This window comes from Vanessa atalanta, chromosome 2 (genome assembly GCF_905147765.1).
Source record: "Vanessa atalanta chromosome 2, ilVanAtal1.2, whole genome shotgun sequence".
In the NCBI taxonomy this organism is placed as follows: Eukaryota; Metazoa; Arthropoda; class Insecta; order Lepidoptera; family Nymphalidae; genus Vanessa; species Vanessa atalanta.
The window spans coordinates 8,638,587-8,655,575 of record NC_061872.1 but is presented as its reverse complement, the minus strand read 5'-3'; the positions used below and the strand labels follow the sequence as shown (position 1 = coordinate 8,655,575).

The window sequence follows — 16,989 nt, the reverse complement described above, 5'->3', positions numbered from 1 at the left end:
GTGCTCCGAAACAATATAGACTTAAAAAATATATATAAATATAAATAAAAAATGGCAAATATTTACTCGATCGAGGTTATAATGATAATTTTGAACAAAGTACAAAAAGTAGCATTTTATTAACATATATATTGTTTGATATCAAATTATTCAAGCTCCGAGCTTTTGAAGAATTTAATGTGTTTTGTTTTCTTCAGCGACGTTAGATATTCTCGTATATTACAATTATTACAAAGTTTTGAGTCAACGGTGACAAGTTCAACGCCTAATTGTTCTATATGACAAAAATTGCAAGTTGAATAACAAAAGTTAGGATAGTATGAAGAAAACAAATTATCGAAATCAAGGTTTTCTTCAATGATAGAATAAGTCGAGCAGTAAATTTAGCAATTGATTCTTGCATGGGAGGCGTGGGCCGTTGCCACGGCACGAGCGCGCTGTCGCAAGATGCTTCTGCAGTAGCGCGCTAACACCTTGTGAAATGGTCGTATCTAACACTATATTAATTCCCGACCCGCCTCGGTGGGTTTTGTTAGACAAAAACTTCGCGGTGTAGCGCAAAAACTTTAACTCACCACGTTTTCGTTGTAGCTTTATCCAAACTGTGTTATGTGGCTGTACCGTTAATATGACACACTTTACGCCCAAATATTTGAGCTATACTTTGTGAGCGGACAAAACTAATGTACTATTTGTTTTCATTTTCACACATTAATATTAAGTAGAAATTTAAATATGAGGTTGATCGGCATTCTTGCTGTATGCCATGTTTGTGTGATGAAGTGTTTGTCGATGACTACGAGCGAACTTGAAGATTTTAGTAACTTCTTAAAAGAGACGTCACAATTGGATCAAAGTGTAAAAAGTAAGGTCTTTAAAATATTTTATGTAAATATTAAAATTTATTTATTTATCAATTTTTTTTATGTAAAAATTATTTCGACAATCTCCGTGGTCAAGTAGTGTGTACACCGGTTTTCATGGGTACGCCACTCCGAGGTCCCGGGTTTGATTCCCGGCCGAGTCGATGTAGAAAATGTTCATTAGTTTTCTATCTTGTCATGGGTCTGGGTGTTTGTGGTACCGTCGTTACTTCTGATTTCCATAACACAAGTGCTTTAGCTACTTACATTGGGATCAGAGTAATGTATGTGATGTTGTCCAATATTTAATATTTATATTTTTTTGTAACCAAAGTATAAATGCGCCCTTTGATGTATGTATTAGGTAGAAAAAACAACAAGCAAGGTACAAGCAATTTTCGTGTCGTCAGTCAGTGGAAATATCTCATCCTCGAAACATCTGCAGCTTAGCTTGGACTACATAAAAATATTCAAATACTTTATTCAGATTTGTCGTTACTAGTCATATATTTACGTCGTGACATAAAACCTTGTCAAAAACACATAATTATTTTAATATAATATTATCTGAATAACAGTGAAAAAATTATATGGTATTTAATATCATTCAATAAACTTGTGACCCATAATATTATCAGTGTATCCTTTACCGAGGTAATGGTGATCATAACTTTCTTTTGCATCATAGATGCAAATAACTTTCTGTCGTGTTGTTTGTATGACAGGACTCTACTATCGCTGTATATTTCAGTTGGACTAGGATTTTTCGAATATTTATGATAAAATTATACTTACTTAGATATATTATGAGAATATACAGTTTGTTTGTCTTTTCGTTTGCATGCTTTTAATGTTAAACTTAAAGTAACAATTTCATTTTCTAAGATTATATATTTTTTATTTATTTTACTCTTGATGATTTTAAAGCATTTTGTAAGGTAATGGAATAAAAACAGGCGCACTGCTAGAATAATTTTGTTAATGATATCAATAGCTAATTTGAATAGATTATCTGTATCTACAAAAATTTGTAAAGAATTTCTAAAAGGCAGTGTTCCGGATGATGATGACGACGATACACCCGTATCTGATCATGCTTGGGAAGAGAGCGGTAAATTCGAAGGTGATTTGATCCTAAACGAAAGGCAGAGGAGGATGATAGTCAACAGTGTCGCAGAGGGACTTGCAAGGAATGGAGTCTCAGATACAACTAAGCGCTGGCCGAACAATGAAGTTATTTATTTCATACAAGCAGAACATTTCTGTAAGTTATATTAGATTTTTCTCTAACACAAAAATAAACAAAAATCATAGTTAATGCAATAACACGGCATTGAAACCTTTATTAGATTTGATATCGTATTCCATTAAAGCATATTAAAAACTAAAAAATATTTTTATCTAGATTTAATTTTTTTTATGATATCTGTAGGCCGACGAGCTAATGAGCCACCTGATGGTAAGTGGTCACCACCGCCCATAGACAATGGAGCTGTAAGAAATAGTAACCATTCCATACATCACTAATGCGCCACCAACCTTGGGAACTAAGATATTATGCCCCTTGTGTCTGTAGTTACACTGGCTCACTCACCCTTCAAACCGTCACAACAACTGAATACTGCTGTTTGGTGGTAGAATATCTGATGAGTGGGTGGTACCTACTCAGACTGGCTTGCACAAAACCCTGCTACCAAGAAAATGTTTTAAAGAAAGTGTCATAATGTCGTAAACAGATGCATATTTTTAAAGATTATTTATCTTAGTTGTTTCTAGTAACTGGACTGGTTTTACACATTGTTTTTTTTTAATTCACTTATTGACATGATAAAGAAATTGTTGAAACAGTTACGAAAGTTTAACGCAACGCAAATGTAAATACATAGACTGCTATGGTTTGCCGCTCAAATACAGTAAAACAATTTGTCAACAGACACTATTGTTGTATTGTTATTGCAAAATGGAAAAGTTGTAATTTAAGAAGTTGTGTTTTTTTTTTTTAATTTTTAATGTACATACAAAGGAAAAGTACGTTACAGTTTTAGTTTGATTTCAGCAAGCGATCAATTGCAAGCAATCCAGGATGGCATAGATGACTTAGCTCGTGCCTCTTGCGTTAAATTTAGACCTTATGTAAAAGGTGATCGTGACGCAGTGGTTATACAGGTAATTAATAATATTTAATTTAAGTTTATGACAAAACTGTATTAGTAGAATATTTAAGCAATATTAAAGAAATACATACTGGGATCTAATTTATGAGGCAGATTCATTTAACACCGATACTTCAATGATGATGAGGAATAATGTTGATGAAACGTCAATGATAAAGAAACTAATATTTTTTTATTATTGTCATTTATTTTACTTTTCTTTAGGAGAGGCAGAAAAAAAGTGATTATAAAATTATGAATGCCCATTTGGGCATTTTTAATATTAAAGTTTATGACGCAAAAAATCGTACAACATTATTACCATCATTTTCACATTTACCTATTTTGTTATATTCCAGGGTAGTAGAAGAGGATGCTTCTCTCAAGTCGGATATCAAGGAGGATACCAAGTATTGAATCTGTCAGGTCGCCACCCCGCAGGACGTGGATGTTTTCGTCACGGTACCATAGTACATGAAATGCTGCATACCTTGGGATTCTATCATATGCAGAGCAGCTCCGACCGGGACGAATATATTGATGTTATATGGGAGAACATTGTTAAAAGTAAGTAAACAATAGACAAGCTGAACCATTTCCCATAGTTAACGGTGTGGGCTCTATAACAAGTCATTGTTTTTTTTTAAAATAGTTCACAGCAAGAAGGTGAAAATAAGACACATTTATTATGTGTTTACATTTCAATTCTCATCGTTTATTTTCATATGGCAATCTTGTTGAATCAATTTATTAGGCAAAGCAGGTAAATAGAAATGGTATTTTATTTAAAAAAATAGTAATGTATTCTAATTTAACTGTTTAGTTAATGTGCTTTTTAAGTATATGTTATTTATTGATATTTATATAAACATACAGGAACCTTGATTAAGGTTATGGTGTTAGCAATTCACTTTGTATGACCTGAATACTAATATGCTTTGTTCTCTACCGTAACAGATACAAGTAGGAAATTAAATACTTCGTCCAAACATTATACAGAAAACTACAGAATTTTCTACAATATTAGAGATTTTTGGTGAACTTCCATACAAACTTCTTCCTAAATTTCTTCCTCTTAGGTGATGAATTTTCAACAACCGTCTTGAACTCATTAACATAAACCTAAATACTGATTTTCATATATCTCGGAAATGACAAAATTAAATTATAAAAATTTGAATCCCTTTAATTGAATTTGAATTTAAAAAACCCTTTCGTAGTTTTCGCTTTTGTTCTTTCACGAATTTCTGTGCAATTTCACCATGTTTAACCTAGTGGTTTAAGTTTTGTGTTGTATGTCAGTCAAGTAATTTGAAAATGAATATATAGATAATTTACATATAGGTAATATTGTGCAAAAAGGGCAAATTGTATTTTTTTACTGGTTTTTTATTGCAGAGCTCAATGAAAGATTTATTTAATTCGATGTCTCGATTTAAAAAATATATAAGTTATAAAAAATATTTAGTCCTGTAACATTTTTTTATGTTAAGATAACTTATGCATCAGGAAATCTTCTCTTTATAAATTTAAGAAAACCATAAAACTTAAATTTCTTCATTCTTCTATAAATGGTTAATTAATTATTGTAATAACTAAAAAACACATTCTTATATTTTTGTTTGAGTACATATACTAACTTTTATTTAAAAAAAAATTTTGTTGCTCACTAAACTATTAGTACTAAGTATTATGTTGTTGTCTTATTAGAATGCAGTGTTGCTTATAATTAGGGCATCATTTAGTCTAGATCTTCTTTTGTTTATTAGCATGTACAATTGTAAGAATGTATGCTCTGTTAGCGACCTATGTAATAAATAAAAAATAAATAAAAATAAAATAAAATCAGGGATGCAATCTAACGATTAATGCTAGTCAACTTATCGATAGAGGCTTCCATTATATAATAAGTGGTTATTATATATCATATAATATGTACATGATTTCTATTCCTTGTAATTATAAATTTGTTAGGAAATAATTTGGCAAGACTTACTTACTACCACTTCAGTATCAGTTGAGGCCCTCACGTGCTTATTTAGGTTGAAGTCTGATGGCTCCAGACCACGGCATATTTAAAATATAATATAATGTATTTAAATTACAGATGCGAGACACAACTTTCGCAAATATAATTCCTTTGCGGTTTCTGACTTTGGCGTCGGCTACGACTATGATAGTGTTTTGCATTATAGTCGTAAGGCTTTCTCTTTGAATGGCGAAGACACACTTGTTCCTAAAAAGGTGATTCAACAAACTATGCTATTCATATCTATTATAAGTGATACTTATTACCAGTGTAAAAATACAACCTTTTCTTCTAGTTTGCTGCCGAAATTGGTCAGAGAATAGGTTTGTCAGAGAAGGACACACAGAAATTAAACAAGATGTACTGCGATGCAGACTCAGAAAATTTAGCTGATAGTGACACATTTAAAACACCAAAGAAAAAGAAAACCAAAAATAAGCCATTTGAAGGCCACGGCTTAGGTTACCAGCAAGGTAAAACAGTGATTATAAAATTACCAAAGGCCGCCGAAGCATATCAAATACAAGATTCACCCCAATTTTCTATGTTTAATTATTTTAGTAAAACGCCGCAAGATCTGCAACCAACGTTTGTTCAGGGAACTGGAGCTAGAGAAGAAGTAACCAAGACGCTTTACGAATCTCCAATTCTACCGAATATAGAGGAATACGACAATTCTTTCTTTGATTTAAATCCACAAAATCAAGTAAATGGCAGAGAACAAACAGTCATAGAACCGTATACTGAAGAAAAACGTAATACTCCGAAAGAAAAGCCATCGGATGAACTTAATGAAGATTTATCCGATGCGTTTTATAGATTGTCACAAATAATTAAACCTCAAGATTTTTCAAAACAAACACAAAACGAGGATGGTTTAAGAGAACAGTATGCTTTTGAAAAGCAGCTCGTTAAAGATGAAGAAACTCGGTCTAAATATAAAGACGTATTAACACACAACTATTTTCCTAAGCTAGGTTCAAACTTTGATACATTCGTGAACAAAGAACATGATAGTTATACTTTGTTCGGTCATCATTTACCAAGAGAGGAGAAATGGTACCACAATGATGAATTTACCCATAAACATTACAGAAATAGAAATCCGACATTAGATATTTATAGATAAGACTTTACGATTATTTTATATACATTAGGAAAAATTGTTTTTGTTTAATTGATTATAAATAAATGAATAAAAAAACATGATTATGTATTTACTCTCCTTGCATTCGTTAAATTTCATGTTTTAAAAAAAACGAACTCCCTACCCAATTCAAATACATCATTTTTATCGTTGAAAACTCACAAAAAATAAGATATTTTTAGCATCGATACCAATTAAGTACTGCAGTATTTATTGCTTCGTGACCACTTAAAAACCTAGTAAGTGTCACTTCAAAAATATCAAAATCTAGTTAGTTTTCAAGACTTGCTAGTTTTTAATATGGTTGATACACCTTGCTCGGTTTTTCGAATTTAGGCTGAACACGACGGAAGGTTGGAGATAGGGCGTGGGACCGCGAATTATAATAGACACAGCACAGGTTCTAGCTTTTAAGAAGTATCTGGTGTCATTGTAATAGTCTGTACCTTATAAAAGAGCAATTTGAACGTTCGAAAAAGATTGTAGCTAACAACAATAATAATAGGTATATATGATGATTTAGAGACGAAGAAATTGTAAGGTTAATTATATTGTGCGTGATGTGTATAGAATAACTGAAAAACTGAAGAGATGTTAACTCCACGCTTTAAGAAATAAAAAAGAAAAAATGAAACGCTGACGCTGCTATACAAAGATACAGATTGATCGTTCCACACGAGCAAAAAAATCAAACTCAGAAAAATGATCCAGTTGATAAAGATTGATGAAAATTGATCCATATCAATGGATTTGCTAAAAATATTTGGGTTGTGTCAATTCCAAAACATTAGCATTTTTTAATCTTTCTCCTATGTAATAATTGTATTATTTCGTTCTGAATATAAGGCATGGCTAAGATAAAGAGTTAGGCGTGACTCAGATTTTTTAATAATGGCAATGTGCAATGTGGCAAAAATTAGAGGTATATTCAAGCAGCTTTAAAAAGTTACCATAATCAGAGCCGTAATTTTTCAGAACAATAAAAACCTGACATTGCCTAGCTAAAAAAATGAATTATGTTAATTATTAGTAGTAGGTAGTATTAGTACTGCAACCCGTTTTTTTCCTGTTCAATTTCATTTTGGTGAATAATAACAGTTTTCAATGTGTTTTGTTTTTTAAGACATGATAGGGGATAGATGGTTGGAGTGCGCTCGGCGCCCACTTAGACCCGGCGCCCGTGTGCGCCGCACAACCTGAACTATAGTTAAAGCCGCCTCTGAAACAATAACAAAACCTAACTAATGCAACTACATTATAGTATGGTATAGCAACCAGATAGCAATGAACCCAAATATCTCGTGTCAATTTTATTATAAAACTTAATAAGGGGATTAAATTTTGTAATATACATATATATTAACTTGGGATAGTAATATATGTTAATTACCTAGTACCTAGTTGGTACAATTAATAGCATTGTTTAACCTAACATAAATTATTTTCAAAGAGAAACAGATTTTACGTTTTAGTCCTCTCTTGTAAAATTTAGTTATAAGTCTTTACAAGGTTTTGAAATGGGTCAGCCGTAATATTGGTATCTAAGTCATTTCAAATATCCATATTTGGTTATTTGAAATGTCCACAGATAATTATTATTTGCATTCAACAAACAATAGTAATATATGCAACCAATGTCATAAGCTTCTTCGTTCAACCTTAAAAGAGAGAATCTTATTTTTTACATAATATTTTAGTATGGACTCAGTTGCAAAGAAAGTATGATTTACTATGCTTAAAAACGCTGTTTATTAAAACATTTTAAATGACATTTAGTTATAATAACATATTCTATTGTTCCCACTACTTGGCAAAGGTCTCATCTTCTCTTGAGGTTTTCGAGCTTATCTACCCAATTATGATCTATTAAATATATTCAGCTCAATTATTATTTCGCTGGACGATTTTGGTTACACTTATATAGTTCCGTTTCGACCAACTGCGTACATCGTAAGCTTGTGAAAGGCGTAATATCTTCACTGAATAGCTTCAATATAATAAATATAAATAGTTTAACTAACAATACGTCCGATCATTCCGTGTGAAATAATTGCGTAATAATATTAAATCCAATCCTATACACTTATGAAGGTCGGAACTTATCGTCGAGAATAGTCTGCATACAGCGCCGAACGCGGCGAAACATAGCTGAACGCAGGGGGTTTTTATCATGCGTAACATACGCATGATATAAACACACTAGTCCTTATTTTAAGCCTGTTTTCTGTGAAAGGTGAATAGACGCAATAAGCTAAACGGATGCGTACGTAACTCCATACTAAACTAGTGTTTTCATACGTTACATGCGGAATTACTAACAATAAACATATTTTATAGAAGAATAAACCGAAATCAAGGATATAAAAGTTTAGCGGTAATAGTCCGGGTAGAAGCCAATTTTCAGTTAATATTAATGTGTTCTAGACATGAAACTAACAGGACCCACACAATTCTAATCATTTACGGGCTTAAGTGGTTAATAGTGGTCAATAAAGACGTTTATTATTACTACAATTTAGACGTGAGGTACATTCTTATTTTAAAAAAATAATAAAATCGATTTATTTTTGTGGTTTAGCCTACGAAAAAAATTAAATAATATAATATATATAAAAATTATATATATATATATATATATAACTATTTGTTATTTTGTTTTGGCTTTTATTTGTGCCAAGGGGTCACGTTTATTTCGCCAATGTCATATGCGATGGAGAAGACACGATGGACATTGATCGGTACGATCGAGATTACATGCTTAATTAAATTTTAAAGGTAAAATAGTAGTAGACTCTCTGTTAAAGCATAACCTAAAACAACACAATAATAAATAATTAGATAAACATAAATTATTATTAAGACAACATACAAGAACAAACAGAAAAATATTTACAACTTAATTTTATTACGCTCAATATATTTACATAAAAATTTACAAAGTGGACTGAACACAAACATTAACATACATTGAACATTAATAGAGCGAGACTTTAGGGAGAACGTCATATACGGGATGGTGGAGTTTGGGGCATGAAAACAGTATATGGGATAAGGAACCTTCGTCTAGGCCACATCCACACAAAGAGATCTCTAACTCTAATTTTACAAAGATGTATGGGAGTACAAGCATCTCCAAGGCGTAGTCGGCAGATAGTTGTGGTGACCCAACGATTAGCTTGCCTGTGAAGAGAAAACCATGGTATGATATAATATAAAAAGTATGTAAATTTACAATAAATCCGAAACAATGTAAAAAATATGTACGATTATAATCTTTATCAAAAGCAGTTAAGTTGGTAGAATATCTGTGGCGTTGACATTTGACACTAGACATTAGATATTGACATTAATTAATTAGTCAATAGTCATGGCATATCATTGGTGTTTTGATATTGAAATGACTAATTTGTTGACAAGTATTCTGAGTTTTCCAATTTTAATCCTACTTATTAATGTTGAAATTCTTTGAAGTACGTCTATTTTGATAACGTAGCGATAAAATAATCCGCAATGATTATTTTGATCCGGTGACATCTATTACTTGACGTGATAACTGTATGCATTGTGATATTTTATATTTGATATTTAATGGGTTGTGCTGTATCAGGTATCCAGCCCATAATGTCTTTGTTCGGCCGACATTCTAGTAATTCTCAGGATAATCGAGCAAAGCTGGAAAGAAAACTATACCTAGCTAGAGAATCGCCAGAACCCGATTTCGATTTATCTGACTGTCAGATACGCCGCTTGCCTACTGGTATATTCTCGATATGCAAAGTATTTAGAAAAGACTATTTATATCTTCACAATAACAGCTTGCAATCGCTTGAAGATGGAGGGCAGTTATCAGATCTCCAATTGATTAAAGTTTTGAATTTAAGTAATAATCACTTCTCACGTTTACCTAACAATATAAGATATCTGGTAAGTTTGACAGAATTATACCTTCAAAACAACTATCTCGAATCTCTACCAGAAGGAATAAAGTTTTTAGAATGTTTACAAGTTTTAGATGTCTCAAATAATAAATTGAGAAGTTTGATTTCAGTGTTGGGTAATTTAAAGTGTCTGCGAGTATTAAAAATCTTTGATAATAGGAGTTTAAATAAGCTGTGTCCAGAACTATGTTTCGCTACAAATTTGCTTTCAATTGAACTAGATGGTAAGAATTTTATCTATCCACCTGCAGAAATAACTACTAAAGGGACAGCTGAAATTATGAAATACTTGTGTTTAGAAATGAATGTTGAATATACAACACCTATTCATGTTAATTCAAATATTTCACCAACTCAAACTCCAAGCACCAATTACAATGTTTTTGAGAAACAAGTAAGCATTACATGGGAGGAACAAGAAGCTAAAATGATTGAGCAGGAAAATAAAATACATAAAGCAAATCAGGTGCAGAGAGAAAAGTTTTTATCAAAGTTTTTAAAGGAGCAGCAAGATTTAGACAGTGAAATAGCTAAAGTACAAGGAATCAGAGATATTGAAAGACAGAAACTAATGAGATCTATACAGAAAGAAGAAGAAGACATAGAGTGCTTGGTTAAAAACTTTATCCAGGTTGATAGGCTCAAACCAGAAGTTGTTCAACAGCAACTTGCTTATGAACAAGCAGAGCATAATCGTTTGCTTGAAATTACTAGGCAAAATTATGATAATGTGCGAAGAGCTGATATTTTAATTGCAATGGAGAAACTAATAGAAAATGATTATCATATTCAATACCACAAGAAAAATTACATGGATGATCTAAATAACATCAAGCAAAGTTTACTATCACAAGAGTCAGAGGGTACACAAAAACTAGTGCAACTATTAAATGCTAAAGATGAATCTCGGACAGTGTTGATTCAACAGGTTTTAGAAGATCAAGATATTCAAAAAGCTATGGTCTCATCCCTTCTCGACAGGGTTGATGCAAAAAGTTGGAGTCTGAACCAAGAAATATCACTGATTTCAACACATTTAGCACGACTTAGTGTTATTGAACAGGAAAAAAAGAAGATGCAAATTGCATTTAATTATAATGAGCTACTAACCCAGAGGTTAAAGTTGGTGGACTTTTTAGATGATCTCTTGGACCAGAGAAATAAACACAGGAAGCAATTAATTAACACTTTGAAGGAAGCAGAAAGTGAAAACAATATCCCGAATGACTTTTGGTTAAAAAGTTATCAAAAACTCCTAGATTCTGCCCCTAAATCTTTATTTAATGTTGGAAAGCTAGATCCTATTTTTGCAAATTATCTCTTGCAAGAAGGAGTTATTCATTGTTTGCCCTTCTTGGCAAAGTCTCTTATATGTGGTGAGTCTTTATTAAATATAAGTCATGAGAGTTTGAAAGAGAGGGGAGTATCTTTGAGTTCAGATAGGGAGAGTATTTTAAGAGCTTTAAAATTGTATGTGGAAGAGAAAAGTCAAAATAATGTTGAATCCAATAGTTTACCATTAAGTCCTAGTGCCCCTCCTTCAGAACAGGTACAAAATTGTTCAGGTATTTTGAATGTGGATGAAAAAGAAAGCTCAAATGTAGAGGGTGAATGTGTTATATGTATGGATGCAAAGTCTGGAGTTGTTTTTGTACCATGTGGTCACATGTGTTGCTGCCAATCATGCGCACAAAATGAATTAGAAGGCTGCCCGATGTGTAGAACAATGATAGAAAGGACAATTAGAGTCATTTTATCCTAGTTATATAAATATAAGTAAGATATTACATACACCATATTATTTATAAACAAAATAAATTTATATTTCCTAATTAAGATTTGCACCTATGGTGTATGACTGGTAATTTAATTATTTAAAATACATAATGGAATTCTTATTATTTCATAAGACAACTATAGCTTAATCTGATCACAGGAGGAATATAACAACTTTGACATTGAAGTGACATTACGATGTAAAATATTCGTGAATTTGTTTTGTTGATAATTGAAGTGGATATAAGTAGTTCACTGAAACAGTTTTTTTTTATAAATAAATATATTATTAATCAAGAACTGTTCCTAGTGCATAATATATCTATTAACAAATTATATTGCTTATGTAAATCAAAGACTTGTTTATCTCTACTCCTACGATTGGGCTATATGTGATGTGAGATAATCCAGAGATTATAATCCAAGCAATAACTTGTATTGTGATATATTTATCAATAAAATTATTTCAAAAACCTCATTACTACAACATTTAACCAACATGTCAAATTAACTTCAAACCAGAGTTACAAGTGTTTTTTACTTTAATATCAAAAACTGATATCTATACATAATGAAAAGATGCTAGTATTTTCTTGATTTGTTTAACTGTTCTTAAAATGTTATGAAATTTTAAGGACTATGTAACATATTATTTTTATCATGTACTGAATCATTAAATTACATTTAAATTCGGAAAAAATATGACCCAGAAAATAATCTTGAATTAAATTTATTATTCTGTCAAATCTACTGCCTTTATATCTATTAAGCTTTTTAGTGTATTGCCAAACTAGTTTTGAATAGTCGTAATAATAATAAAAGATATTTAGAACAAGCAAAGTTGCTTTGTCATTAAGTTACATTTAAATATATTTGAAATGGGTTTGAATCTAACATAATACTTGAATATGACTAAGGAAGCTAGTCATAGGTAATGATAGTGATATATTCTAAGTCTGATGTTTTCATTGTTGTCATAAATCTATTTATTATAAGTATTTCATATTTGAAAATACTAGTGCCTTGTAAGTGTTGTTTTTTTTTGTAAACCATCAAAATAATAACTTTTAATGTGACATATCTGTATTCCATTATTGTTGTTATATGTAATTATGGTATTCACATCAAATATAAATTAAAAGCTGTGATTATTATGTTTCAAAATATTAAATGATACTTCATTCCCGTTAGTGGAATTAACTACTTAGATATTTAAGTTGTGTTTAACCTAATTTAAATATTAATAATATTGTCATGCACATAGTAATTCTTAATTATTTATTGAAAATATCAGTCAAGTTTCGTATGAAAGTTTAATTTAAATTTATTTATTTGTTATTTTTTTAAGAACTAAACAATACATTTTTCTTGTACATGTTAAGTGTATTATAAAAAAAAAACATTTATTTATTTTTACTTAGTCACTTGGCCATTTTAAGATATTGCTTACCTATATTTTTGTGTCTAATATTTTTAGTGACTTTTATTCCTGTTGTAAAAGTTACATTACATTGTTATATTTTTTGTTTTTTTTTTTTTTTTTAACTTAGTAAAGTATTATATTGTTGATTTTAGTTTTAAAGCATATTTAGTATAGTTAAGTAATATTCCTTTATACCACCTGTTTTTAAATTACATAAGATTTTAGCACAAATAGGAGTTTTATTTCTTATTTTTAAATTTTAACTTATGTATGCACTTAGTAATGTTTTATACTTCAACTATTCCCACGTTAATATGATAATTAACCTTTGAGCGCCATCTACTAGCGTGAAATAGAATAAGGTTGGCCTTTTTTACGTAAGGCATGTAGTGCTTTCTATCAAAGATGGAGCTTTAATAAAAAAGTTCGTGATTTGCCGCAGAGGTGGTATTATTCCGTTATTATGTTTACTGCACTCATTTTTATTTCTTTAATAGTAATTCTTGTTTTATTCTGGGTATATTGCGTTTTTAGCACCCCCAGTAAAACAATTAGAAGGCTCTTAACCTAAGAAATAGCTTTATCCATGTTTTATCCTAGCTAATAGTTACTTACTAAATATATTATGAATAGTTGAAACTTGCAGAGGTGGACAAAACGTATTCTCGATTATAATATTATTCAAAATTTATAATGGTTGTAAGTTTGCGCTTGGGGTTCAAAAATATGATACGTAACGTAGTATTTTATTTTATATTTTTTGATAATATTACTATATATTGACATATTATATTAGGTCCGTACATATAAAATTGGCGGTTCGTACGGGATAAATATAAAGTAATTTTTTTTTTGGAAAATATATTTAATCAATCAAAGTATACACCGTTGTTATCTATGCACTTTTGCCATCTCATAGATCCTTTATTAAAAAAACCATGGGGGCGAGAATCAATAAACTTTTTGAAGGCGGCTTGGACTGCCGCATCGGGGTTAAATTTTTTTCCTTGTAAGAAGTGGTCCAAATTCCGGAAAAATGGTAATCTGTTGGAGCAAGGTCGAGTCAAGTTCATCATCTTATTTGCGGTCCTTCAGAAATACCGGCGTTAAATTTTTCAATATCTACTCAAACCGAGGATTTTTGCTATATAAGTAAAACAAGATCCAGTTTTAACCAATGCTTTAACTTGCTTCATTGATCCTAATTTTATATGGAGTGGTGGTAAAATGATTTTGTGTCCCCATCGTTAAGGCTTTCTTGACTGACCAGTCTTTTTTAATACAATGATTCTCTCTGCTGTCCCATACACAAAATGAAAACTTTACGTCGCCACTTTGTTATCCTAATTGATCAATTTTAAAATATGTGTGATATTAACGACTGATGATCATCGTATTTGATTTTATCTAAAACAAAGGACACACTTTGATACTCCTCGTTTAGCTTCGTGTAACGATCAATCCGAACAGTGTCAAGTTTATTGCCATTGTTTAAAAATCGCATATTTCAACATCATAGCATCAACATATCCGTCACAAATATAAAAAATGGTTTTGGGTTATTTAAGCACCCTTTTGATGAAGATGAATCGAAAATTTTGATAGAAACTTTATAAAATAAACAAAATTATTAAAAGAAACTATCGAAAAGCAATAACTGGCATTAAAATATATATCCGAAGATGGTAGATATGGAAATTACAATAAAATTATGTCGGCACCAAATTTTTTTTTTGTAGACTTGTGTAACAGTTTTTTTCTTCTGATTTCAAATCTGTGTAATAAAATATTGGGCAATAAGAATTGATGTTAATGAAAAGAGACCCTAGTTAATGAGGGCTCTCCTCAGGGACTTATAGTCGGTCCATTTTTTTTGCTCATTTATATTAAATGTTGCCTTACCTTTATATAACAAACACGAAATAGAAAAGATAATATCTGATGTTGGCACCTGACGTTTAATTTGAAAAATAAGGGGAATTTTATATATTTATAATGACCTGAACACTGTTGCCTTGAAAATACTAGATAGATTGGCTTAGTGTCAATAACTTACTTTTAAGAGTTAAAAGTGCACTGAATTTGCTATCTTCAACGTAAAATATATATAAATTAATGTACTTTTAAATAGGTAGTTAGAGTTTTTTGGAACAACTGTATTTCTTTACCATGGATCGATTTATGGAGTTTCCATATTCGTAATCCCGACTAGTCGGGCAAATAATGAGTCCGTTAACTGATGTAGATACGGCTCGCCTAGTATTTTAATTATTTCAGTAGTATGTTTTAAACAACACCTTAAACACCTTTTTTAACAGAGGATAGTCGACACAACAATATTACGCCATTTTCTTATCTTTGCTAATTTGTTTTTATTGATACATTTTTATGTTGTAACATATATATACAATTACTATGGAATGCGATATATCCCTCACCACGGGAGTACAAGGAAGAGTGAATTTAGCCGAATTTGAAAGAATATTTTCATATCTTAGTAGGTCTTAGGTAGTAAATTGTATGTGATTTTATTATGCCGAGTAACTTCCTAATTGTAAGTGTAAAGAGTTATATTTTCATTCAAATCATATAGTTTGCGTTAGTACGATTTTGGTTTACTTACAGTGCGTTTAATTTCATTTATTCACGCTAATAAAATTGTACATAAAGGATTTAATTAAAAAATCCTTTTTCTTCTATATTGTTATAATATCAATTGTGTTATCATTTTGATTAGATAATTCTATATTATTGTATTTGCAATTGTTGTTATTCTTCAAAACACTTAAGCGAGGTAAAATGTAATAGCACCAGTATACTATTTTATATACTACTAGTATTTATAAATATAAATACTAGTAGTCTATTTTAAGTCAAAAGAAATAAATTAAATTTAACTATATAGACAATTTGTTGCGCGATTTCTGACTTTTTTTTTTTACATCCGATCTCTTTTTATTCTTACATACCTAGTAAACACTACGTATCCGAGCGTTCTATCAAACGTGACTAACATTAGGGTAATTGAATCCAGGGATCAATAATACATATTTGTTGAGGCTCCTCATGTTTTTATTTCCTCAACGGTTGGTGTCAATATACGCTTCATAAGTATGTAGTTGTATCCTTGGCGATGATAATTTTATTTTATAAATACATCACAATCAAACTTTTACTTGACTGTGTTGTGGTCAAAGAGTTTTGTATCTACATTTCTTTTAATTTTGTGTTCCAACATGGCGTACGATAGCTGCTGTTTATTTTTATTTAATTGGTAAGAACACGCGAATCTTATTTGAAGATTGTAGGTTGAAACCAACAATGAGTTTTCATGAGCTTAGTTTGTTTAATGTTGATGAACATTTAACAAATTGAGACACTAATTACCCGTCTCATCTTCGCACGAGTTGAATACGGGTCTACATAAAATGTTTATCTTGAAGGACAGAGATACAAAGAAAATTGAATCTTGATTTTTTTTGGATCAGTGCCTCCGCTGTCTTACACATAACGTCTGAACTAAAGTTACATGGCAATCGGGAACGCATAGCAGACACATGCAATTTTTATTGATTCAGAAAATTTCGTACTAGACGTTGTTGTAGAAACTTCTTTATTTTGGATGAAATTTTGCTAAATGTGTTGACCAATCCACCAACC

The 16,989-nt window shown here is 30.9% G+C and overlaps 2 protein-coding genes across 3 annotated transcripts; both read left to right on the top strand.

Annotated features, from left to right (window-relative positions):
* Positions 1-493: 493 nt before the first annotated feature.
* LOC125069270 lies at positions 494-6,174 on the top strand. The gene is made up of 6 exons (XM_047678707.1): positions 494-865; positions 1,912-2,127; positions 2,920-3,029; positions 3,376-3,583; positions 5,124-5,260; positions 5,341-6,174. The coding sequence occupies exons 1-6, from the start codon at positions 736-738 to the stop codon at positions 6,172-6,174; spliced, it is 1,635 nt and encodes a 544-aa protein (XP_047534663.1). The 5' UTR covers positions 494-735.
* Positions 6,175-9,567: 3,393 nt separating this feature from the next.
* Positions 9,568-13,111, top strand: LOC125073766 (E3 ubiquitin-protein ligase LRSAM1-like). 2 transcript variants are annotated; one of them, XM_047684810.1, is made up of 2 exons: positions 9,993-10,116; positions 10,241-13,111. In XM_047684810.1, exon 2 carries the CDS (start codon positions 10,411-10,413, stop codon positions 11,890-11,892), a length of 1,482 nt encoding a protein of 493 aa, XP_047540766.1. In that variant the 5' UTR covers positions 9,993-10,116; positions 10,241-10,410; the 3' UTR covers positions 11,893-13,111. The 2 variants fall into 2 exon arrangements, with proteins under 2 accessions (XP_047540757.1, XP_047540766.1); XM_047684801.1 differs by having other exon boundaries at positions 9,568-13,110.
* Positions 13,112-16,989: the final 3,878 nt, after the last annotated feature.